We start from the raw sequence: 10,394 nt of genomic DNA, 5'->3' as shown, positions 1-10,394 counted from the left end.
TGAGTCCCAGTGACACACCGTTAAACAGTGAGTCCCAGTGACACACCTAGACAGTGAGTCCCAGTGACACACCTAGACAGTGAGTCCCAGTGACACACCGTTAAACAGTGAGTCCCAGTGATGCACCATGTAACAATGATATCCAACGACACACCATTGTGAATAAACATATTAAATGATTTTTCAATCCCATGATGTGCTGAATCTACCCATGTGTTCTATGTCTCCTCCAAAGCTAATCAATCAGTAGATTCAAGAGATGCTTCCCGGACTCAGCAGTTTCTGTTGAGAAACTGACTCAGCTATCAGATGGAATCTGGAATGTTACCCCTCAGGTGAAACTGACGAACTAATACTCAAGTTGTCCCTGACACTTAGAGATGTGAAATGGCGAGGGGGGCAATGCTAAAATCTAATCTATTTCCTTCCAGTTACCTGGCAAGCAGCAGATGGTCCCTCTGTATCTTTGTAACCAGCACAGATCATTGTGTTCCTCACTCGGTCCCCCCAGAATTTCTTCATTTTGCAAGTTTGGTGATCAATGATTGGCAGCCTGGCTTGATTTAGGACTTCAGATAATATGACGTTTTCCTTTCTTCCTGTTTTGTAAAAGGAAAAGGACAGAGTTCTACGTTATTTGGTTGGTCCAATCTCTTGCGCCTGCTAATGTCTGAAGTGGTTTGTTTTATCGCTCTGCACATTATTTTAGCTTAGGCCTGCTGTGGTATGAATATATATCTAACTGTAGCCTAGTTGGAGGCATTTGGGTCAGATAGTCTTGAGCTCCAGGCCCACTCCTGAAACCTCAGTGTCAATTATAGGCCAATATTCCATTGCAGTATTGAGGGAGTGCGGCTTCAATGGGGAAGCCTTCTTTTGGACAAAGTTTTCAAGTGTAGTCCCAGCTACCCCCTCACATTTACATAAAAGCTCCCATGGCACTAATTTGAAGAAAAACGGGAAATTTTCCCCACTGTGATGGCCAATGTTTGCTCCTCAATCAGCACTGTAAAATAAATTATCATTTTGTTAGCGGGAATGTGCTTTGTGCAAATTAGTTCTGGCCTGTATGACATTATTACATCACTGAACATACTTCAAGAAAACTTATATAGAAATTACTGGAAAAGCTCAGCAGGAATGGCAGCATCTGTGAAGAAAAATCAGAGTTAGTGTTTAGGGTCCAGTGACCGTTCCTTGCTCAGCTTTTCCAGCAATTTCTATTTTGTTGTCTGATTTACAGCATCCACAGTTCTTTTGATTTTTCTTCAAAAGTACTTAATTGACTGGGACGTCAGGCAGTCTTAAAGCAGCTTTAGAAAGGGCAAGCATTTTATTTTTCTTTGCAAATAACAGTAGGGTTTAAAACAGCACCACAATGTAACACAGGAAGATTTTGCTGTTTTCTTCATCATCCAGCCAGCTGGTCATATCCTGTTCTCTACATAATCACAGATCTCTTTTTTTCTTTCCCTCACCTTTCCCAGACTTTGTTCATTTGAGACATAATTCTTGTTCTGCCCAAGGGTCATCAATCTGAATAGTTAACCCCATCTTCCTCTCTCCACCGACGCCGCTTACCCTTCTAAGGTTTCAGCAGTTTCCAGTCACGGGCTCTTGGAAAGCAGGAATTAGGGGGCCACCGATGTGCCAGATGTTCAACAAGTGGTGTAGGTAACAAACATCTGTAGGTAGTTTTGAATCAACCTGTTCAGTAATGTTGTGACACACGTCTGGTGGCATGTGGGATTTGAAATCAGGTAGACTGGCTCAAAGGTAGAGATATTACCACTGTTCTACAGAACCTTATATATTTTCTACTAGATGATTAGAACCTATGTTCCCAGCGCATTAATGTGGCCTCTGGCTTATTGACCCAGTGACATTACTAGTATAACATTGTCACCCCATACTGAGCATCTATATGCAAGATCCAAATTTGAGAGTGTTAATTTCTTGTCAGTTATCATTATTAAGATTACGTGAAACATGTTCTGGATATTAATTGTCTTTGACCACAATAAATAGAGAAATAGCGCTCTTGTGGTACAGTGGTAGTGTCCCTATATCTGAGCCAGGAGACCTAGGTTCAAGATCAACCTGTGCCACAAACAAAAGCAGAAATTACTTGCGAAACTCAGCAGGTCTGGCAGCATCTGTGGGGAGAAGCAGAGTTCATGTTTCAAATCCATTTATTCTTCATCAGAATATGCTGCAGAAACATGTAATAACACCTCTGAACTGGTTGATTAGAAAATATCCACAATAAAGTGGGCACAGCTGAGATACTGGGGTTGTTGGATGAGAGCTGCAAGACTGAACAAGTCAATGAACTTCCACTATAAAGAAAAGCAGTACATTTTTATGTTTCTAATTCAGCAACTGCCTTGGATTTGATTAACACAATCATATGGGAAAGACATTCACTTATAACACAGTATACACATGGAACATTCCTTCTATATTACTTTTGATTGATGCAGAGATTTCAATTTGTTTAAAAAAAGGCAAATTTAACAATGAGATCAACATGGTCATTGTCAAACAAGGAGTGATCTGAACACAGAATATACAAATCCAGGCAAACTGTGGAATCAGTTGGGTTGGTGAATCCTAATGGCCTAGTGGGTAGATAAATGAAGATGGCAAGTTGAGATGTAGATGTGCCAGTTCTTGAGTTTCTGGTGTACACTAAGAGATCTGATCAAAGTGCTTCTGGCCCTTGTGATACTGATAATAGCCTTAATGGCTATTATCCACATCTCTTTGATGCACAGTAGGCTCACATAAGAACAAAAGATCATTGCCCCTCTTGGATATCCTGCCATTCAATGTGATCGTGACTGTTCTGATCGTAGTCTACTTTCCTGCCTAGACCTGAAATTCCTCAACTCCCTTGTGGATCCAACATCTGTCTAACGCAGCCTTGAATATGTGCCCAGAATAACCCATTTTCATACCCACTTACTCTGTACAACTTCAGACCGTTCTGTGTCCAGCAGTAGTGAATTCTATGCTTCCTATTAAAAAATTAAGAAATACAAGACTTGTGGCCCATGGAGCTTAGGCTGGTGAGTAAAGCTGAATGGTTTGAGGCTCTCACACAAGCTTTTACAATGACCTTTTTCTGCAATTAGCCATGCAACTTAAATCTGATGAGAAGCCAAGGAGTTTGGAACCTTCATAGAGTGAATGTGAATGGCCAGCTAGATAGTCAGTCCTCCTCCTATGATGCTGTGACCATGGTTCCCCTGGAGTCCAATTTTGTCCAAACTTTATGCATTGTGGTATGGTTCCTCAGCCCATCGATGGGGTGAATGAGCATTCCCCTGCAGGAGATGTCCTATTGTTTTGTTCATTTGCAAAACAATGCAAGAAGTGTTACTTTGCACAGGGAAGCAAATATTAAGGAAAACAATAATTGTCAAAGATAACATGCAGCAAATAGTTTTATTAGCTTTGGAGGACCTCAAGTTAGCAGGTGGAATGTCTAAACTATGTATAGTATTACAGAGGGATCTTCCTTCAAACAGAAGAAAGGGACCAGAAAAGACAAACAAGTGACCCAAATAAGCCTGGTTGGACCTGTCATGTTACAACGTTAGCATTCCTGTCTCCCAACTCCAAGTGGTCACCTTATCCCTGAGAATGGCAGAACAAACCACAGACAGATGACAATTTAGACCAATTCAGGGGAGACGAATTCAATGAAATTCCCCTCAAAAACCATCAACCAGTTCCTGGAGACCATGGTAACTGGACCATAAAGAACAGAATGAAATCATAGATTGGTTGCAGCATGGAAGGAAGCCATTTGTGCTATTGTGCCTGTGCTATCTCCCTGTAAAAGCGAATCAGTGAGTTCCATTGCCCTGCCTTTCAACTAGTCCTGCACTTCTTTCTTCTCCTCTGATAATAGAGTCACATAGTCTCAGAGCATGGAAACAGACCCTTTGGTCCAACTAGTCCTTGTAGCCATAACCTTAAATTAAACTAAACTAATCCCACCTGCCTGTGCTTGGCCCATATCCCTTTAAACATTTCCTATTCAAGTACTTATCTAAATGTCTTTAACAATCTAATTTCCTTTTGGAAACCAGAACACCTCCATGGATTGGATTTGAACCGATGTTCAAGGGTAATAAAGGGTGTTACATCACTAACTTCCATTTAATCCTGCTTTCTTAAGTTGTTCCCTTACCTCTGGTAGCACCCCAGCCTGTGGCCCAGCATAAATGCCCAGGACGCAGTTGGCTGGCAGTCTCAGGTATGCAGGCATATCGGACATAATTGTTCTGTGGAATGTCCACTGCTGCTCTGACCAAAGCAATATCATTGTAAATTTCATTGAGGAGTGAGTAGTGATAGCGTTCATGTCTGTAGATTCTTCTCACGCGGTAGATCTTCTCTGTCCATTCAGTGCGGTTCAGGTTGTGCTTACCGAGGACAATACGCCAAATCCCAGCATCTCCTGCTCTGCCTCTAGAAAGGTTATTGGGTTAAGGTTAGAGAAGTGGTTTATTTTCAGCGTTGTTGAATTACAGTGTAATGTAAACACAAACAAGATGAACTGATGCTCTGTTCTGTTACACTTTAGCATTGATCTTTTAAGGTAATGTAATAACTGACATGGTGTCCTACCCAACATCCCCAAATCTAATACTACCAGCCCCTACCCCCTCAAAAAAAGGTGTGAGGCACTGAAATTGAAAGGACCACACAAACCTCATACTATGGCACTGAACCTGTGGGAGTACTTTGACTGGGTATCCCAGTCATATCCCAAATGGCATCCATTCTGAAGCAATTGTGGCACTATTCAGGGATGGAACATCTGGCACATGTCATCATGTCGCAGAGGAATTAATGCCTGTTATCTCATCACCACATCTTCTCCAACTGTGCCCCCCAAAGCATGAAATCCATGGTTCTTCTGCCCTTTTTGCAAAGGGGCCAATAACATTTATATTTGACTACCAGGAGTCCACGAGTCTACTCTGGCCTGGACCAAGTGGAGCTCAGGTCCAGTGATGAACTGGGGTCAGTATTAGGATCACTGCTTTTCTTAATCTTCATTAATGACCTAGACTCAGGTGCATTGGGCACAATTTCAAACTTTGCTGATGACACAGAACTTGGAAGTATTGTCAGCTCTGAGGAGGATAGTGATGGTCATCCGTGGCTGTTTGTACTAAGTAAAGAATCGACTGTACTCAACCAGCCTGTGCTTGTAAATTCCAAATCAAATCAGATACTGCTAGATGTGATTCTGCAAATAGGCAGCACATGCTGAATAATCCTGACTGCACTAACAATCCCTCCAAGAGACTCAATCTTGGACTTAATATGGCAACCTACACTTAGCCAAAAAACCATAAGATTCAGTCCATTGTGCCTCACGCTTTTGCTCACTTACTTTTGAAAGCAATGTGCTGCCGTCAGGACCCAGTGTTTGTGAATGAGAGTCCCACCACAAACATGTTTGTAGGACCTACTCCCCCTGGAACGCACCTAGCAGCAAGAGAAGACGACAAGTTAATCTGAAGTCTTATGGATAACAGTAAGTTATCTTTTTTTATTCACAGGATGAGGGCATCGCTGGCTAGGGCAGCATTTATTGCCCATCTCAGAGGGTAGTTAAGAGTCAACCACATTGTTGTGGGTATGGTGTCCAACGTAGTCCAAACCAAGTAATGATGGCAGTTTCCTTCCCTAAAGGACATTAATGAACTAGATGGATTTTCCCCAACAATCGGCAATGGATTCATGGTCATCATTAGATTCCAGAATTCCAGATTCTAATTGAATTCAAATTCCACCATCTGCCATGGCAATATTCACATCCAAGTCTCCAGAACATTACCTGGATTAACAGTCCAACAATAAGACCACTACTCTATTGCCTCCGCTTATGATCCTCAGAGGTTTGGTTATGGGGCTCAGAGACCCCACTCCAGTTGCTCTGCACCCATTCTTCTGAGCTTAAATAGAAATTGAAAATGCTGGAGAAACTCTGTGCAGAAAGAAACAGAGTTAATGTTTTGAAGCCAATATAACTCTTCTTCTTCACTCTGAAGAAGGTTCCTATTGGACTCGAAAAGTAAACCCTCCTTTTCTCTCCTAGATAGGCAGGGTATCTCCAGCACATTCTGGTTTTTTCAAAATTTCAGATCTGCAGCTCTTTAATTTTAATACTCTGAGCTTCCCGTCACTTGTCACTTTAATTCTCCATTTTGCTCTCACTCTTCCTGTCCTCTGTCTGCTACAGAGTTCTAAAGAAGCCCTTGGAACAACTCAGCCTTCTATAGAAACCTTCTGGGCTCCAAACAGAGTTCAGTAAGTTTAGACATGGTCTCTCTCTTCCCTTTTTTATCACTGAACTGGCATTTCCTTGTTTCTTTCCTATTCTTTCATTTTACATTAATATAGCGGCTAACCCAGCCATTCACACCTCATTTGAGATACATCATCTGTCTCTTTAACCATTACTGCAAAACCTTATGTCATTTAATCTGTTCTGCCCTCTACCCTATCACAGACCTTCCCTTGTGCTCTTTCTCTGCTTTGACTTTCTCAAAACCCATGTCAGAGAACTGACACAGGACTGATAGTCTGACCATGGTGCTCTCTAATTTCAGAATATGCTCTTGTAGCAGATCCCAGACCAATACATTGTGGAGTATCAGTGCTCCCCATTCAGCTGGTTACCTGTAAAGAGACCTGCCACGGCCAGGAATGTGGACGTGCCTCACTCCCAGATATGATCCTCCCGGCTATATTCGGCAAGAACTGGGGTACACCACAGTCCTTTGGCCAGTCTGAAAACCCAATAAATACAGATGTCAGCATGGACTGCTCTCACACTCTATGTACCTGTTAGTCTAGCTGTCTTTTCTCCCATTCTCATTTCTGAGGGGTCAGGCCAGGGCTTCCATTAGGTTAGTCCATATCATTGAATCATAGAAACCCTACAGTGTGGAAACATGCCATTCAGCCCATTGAGTCCACACTGCCCTCTGAAGAGCATCCCACCCAGGCCCATGCCCTTACCCTATCCCTGTGACCCTGCATTTCCCATGGCTAATACACCTGGTCTACACATGCCTGGATACTATGGGCAGTTTAGCATGGCTAATCCAACTCACATGCACATCTATGGGCTGTGGGAGGAAACTAGAGCATCTGGAAGAAACCCACACAGACACAGGGAGAATGTGCAAACTCCACACAGGGAAAGTACTGCAGCGGTTTGCCGTTGCCTTCTGCAGGATGGCTGACAAGAAACACTCTACCTCTCACTGTCCGCCGTCAAGCATGTTTGAAAGAACTACAGGCTGACAATTGTTGCGAAGTTGTGTAGAGTGCTTGTGAATTAGAAGGCAGGAAGTTAGAATTTGTTTGTAAAACTGATGGGGGTTGGGGGAAGAATTCATAGTCCCTTTATGGGATGATGTGCTTTTATAAGCTTGGAGATTTAGACAAAAATGTCTGCAAGCAGCTGCAGATGCACAGACAATTCTGAAATGGAAACATATGTATCAATTAGCTGTGTGGTTGGAAAATTAGACTTGTTTTAATATCAAGGCAACTAGCTTGAATATCAGCCAATGAATTTAAACCAAGCACTTAGAAACTGAAAACCAATTGAGTTTAAATTTGATGATGTTGTCAACCTAAGACCAATCCTATTATAAGAAAATTGACAGATCATCAAGGGTATATAAGAAGAGGGTTTTTGAAAATCAGGGTGAGCGTGAACTGCTATTGGAAGAGTAACACTCTGGCTCTCACAGAAATCTTCAGGCTCTCTGATTAAGTACCATCTAAAAGATACCACAGCACTCTTAGCTAATATTTCGGACACCAGAATTCAATGGAGAAAGACGTTCCTGGCTGAGGATCAGCGGAGAGGGCGTGGAGCATTCCGGAAGACATATCATGACTGTATTTTTGAGAGTCTAAGTTTTAATTTACTTTTTCTTATTACTTTGGTTTGTGTAAGTGGGCCTTGCATTTATTGGAACAGCATACTATTAGAATTTTGTTTTATTTGGGAATAGTTACTAGTTAAGGGAGAATTGTTCCATTTGTTAGTAGTTCTGTTAATTTGTTAGAGTTAGATAAATAAATTGTTACTTGTTGATTATAGAGTGACTGTCAGGAGTTCATTTAAAATCCCCTTTGTAACAGATTGAGGTGAGGCGAGCTTCTGTGGGTGTTTTGGTTTTAATTATCAGAGGAGTTCAAACTACTCTCTGTAGCACAATCAATTGCATTACAAACATATCTTCCATGTCCTGGAAGTCCTAACATGGGACTCAAACCCAAACTTTCTAGCTCAGGAGTAAGGACCATAGCTATTGTGTCACAAAACCTCGGGTCAAGCTTTCTACATTGTATCTATCAGGAAAGACTGACCAGGCTGGCTCTCCTTTCTCCTGAAGAGAGAAGGTTGAGAGGTGACCTGATTGAGATATTTCAGGTTATGAAATAGTTTGATCAGAAATTTGATAGATGATTTGATCAATGTAGAAAAGATCTTTCTATTTGTGGGGATGAGACTAAAACAAGATGCGGGATGAGGGCATAAATATAAGATAGTGACCAACAATTCTAATGGGGAACTCAGGAGAACCTTCTTTACCCAGTGAGTGGTTAGACTGTGGAACGCACCATCCCAAGGTAATGCACAGATACTTTGAAGGGAAAATGATTAAGAAAGGAACAGAAGGATATGCTGGTAGATATTTTAAATCAACCTGTTCAGGCAAGTTACAATGCACATCTGGATAAGGGGGACTTGAACTCATACCTTCTGGCCTACAGATAGGGACACTACCACTGTGCTGCAAGAGCCCTAAAGAGATGATAGTATAGTGAGATGAAAAGGAATGGGAAGAAGCTTATTCAGGGTCTGAACACCAGCTGATTTCTGTACTGCAATACAATCCCTGTATTTACTTATCTAATAATTGTCTACCTATTCACCTTCAGAATAAATGCTACAGTTTTTTCTTAGGTTTTTCTTTCTAACAAGTGTGGGCCATGCTACTTGCTGATTATTGCACACGAACATCAAGGGGAACACCTCTTTTTCACCATCCCTCCTCCAGTAGCTGTTGCTTGAGGTTTCTCAACAGGAGCACAGTCGTGTCACCTATGCACCCTGACAGGGACCAATAATACCACCTTCAGCCCATTGTCAAGATGGTTCAGTGCTCTGCACCAATATGATCACCCTTTTTATTGCCCACTGACTGAAAATAAGGAACAGCACAGAATAATAGAAGTGTAATAGCATAGAGAGGCCATTCAGCCCATTGTGTCTGAACCAGCTCTGCAAATGAACATCACGACCATGTGCCAGTCTCCTGACTTATCTCCATATTCTTGCAAATTATTTCTATCCAAATAACACAACCCACCCCCTCCATGCCCACTTGAATGCCTCAATTGATCCTGCGGACACCATATTTCCAGGCTGTGCATTCCACACCCTAACAACTCGCTGTGATTAAAAATATTAATTGTCACATCACATTTATTTCTTTTGCATACTTTAAATTTGGGCCCTCCAGTTCTTGTTTCTTTTACAAGTGGGACAAGTTTCTTCCTATCCACTCTATCCAGCCTGCTCAGGATTTTTAAAACCTCTGTTGGATCTCCTCTCAGTCTTTTTCTCTTCAATGAGAACAGTCCCAACTTCTTCAATTATTCTCAAAACTGATGTTTAGAGTCATACAGCATGGAAACATACCCTCTGCAAAAATTCTTGTAAATTGCTTCTGCACTTTTCCAATTGTATCTACATCCTTCCTATAATGTGGCACCCTCAACTGTATGCAATACTCCAGCTGAGGTCTAACAATTGTCTTGTACAAGCCCAACAAGATGAGGACAGTGTATGGTTTATTTACTGCTCTTTCCACCTTCAGTGATCTGCACACAAATACACCCTGGCCTGTCTGCTCCCGCATCACCTTTGGATTTGTACCTCCTAATTTATATTGTCTTTAATGTTCTTCCCACTAAAATGCATCACCTCACAGCCCTCTGTATTGAACTTCATCTGCCCACTCCATCAACTTGTTAACGTCGTTTTGGAAATTCCACACTGTCCTCCTCATAGTTTACAATCCTCACAAGTTTTGTCCCATTTGCAAAATTTGAAATTGTCCCCTACACACCAAGATCTAGATCATTAATATTCAGGAAAAGCAAGGGTCTCAATACCAACCCTGGGAAACTCTATGACAACCATTACTCTTGCCTAAAAAATTCCATTGGCACTCTGTTTCCTATCACCCAGCTAAATTTGTATCCAGAGATAGTAGGAACTGCAGATGCTGGAGAATCTGAGATAACAAGGTGTAGAACTGGATGAACACAGCAGG

General features: G+C 41.8%; 1 protein-coding gene across 1 annotated transcript in view; it reads right to left on the bottom strand.

The window, feature by feature from the left end:
* The window catches only part of LOC109918262 (elastase-1-like), a 23,490-nt gene that overhangs the window by 530 nt on the left and 12,566 nt on the right, over nucleotides 1–10,394 (bottom strand). Inside the window, 4 exon segments of the mRNA XM_020518167.2 lie at nucleotides 436–599; nucleotides 4,202–4,482; nucleotides 5,417–5,511; nucleotides 6,709–6,818. Of these exon segments, the coding sequence (XP_020373756.2) occupies nucleotides 436–599; nucleotides 4,202–4,482; nucleotides 5,417–5,511; nucleotides 6,709–6,818 (650 nt within the window).

The sequence above is a fragment of the Rhincodon typus genome, chromosome 34 (assembly GCF_021869965.1).
Source record: "Rhincodon typus isolate 14 chromosome 34, sRhiTyp1.1, whole genome shotgun sequence".
Classification (NCBI taxonomy): Eukaryota; Metazoa; Chordata; class Chondrichthyes; order Orectolobiformes; family Rhincodontidae; genus Rhincodon; species Rhincodon typus.
Note: the sequence above shows the minus strand (reverse complement) of the source record. Positions and strands in the feature narration are given on the sequence as shown.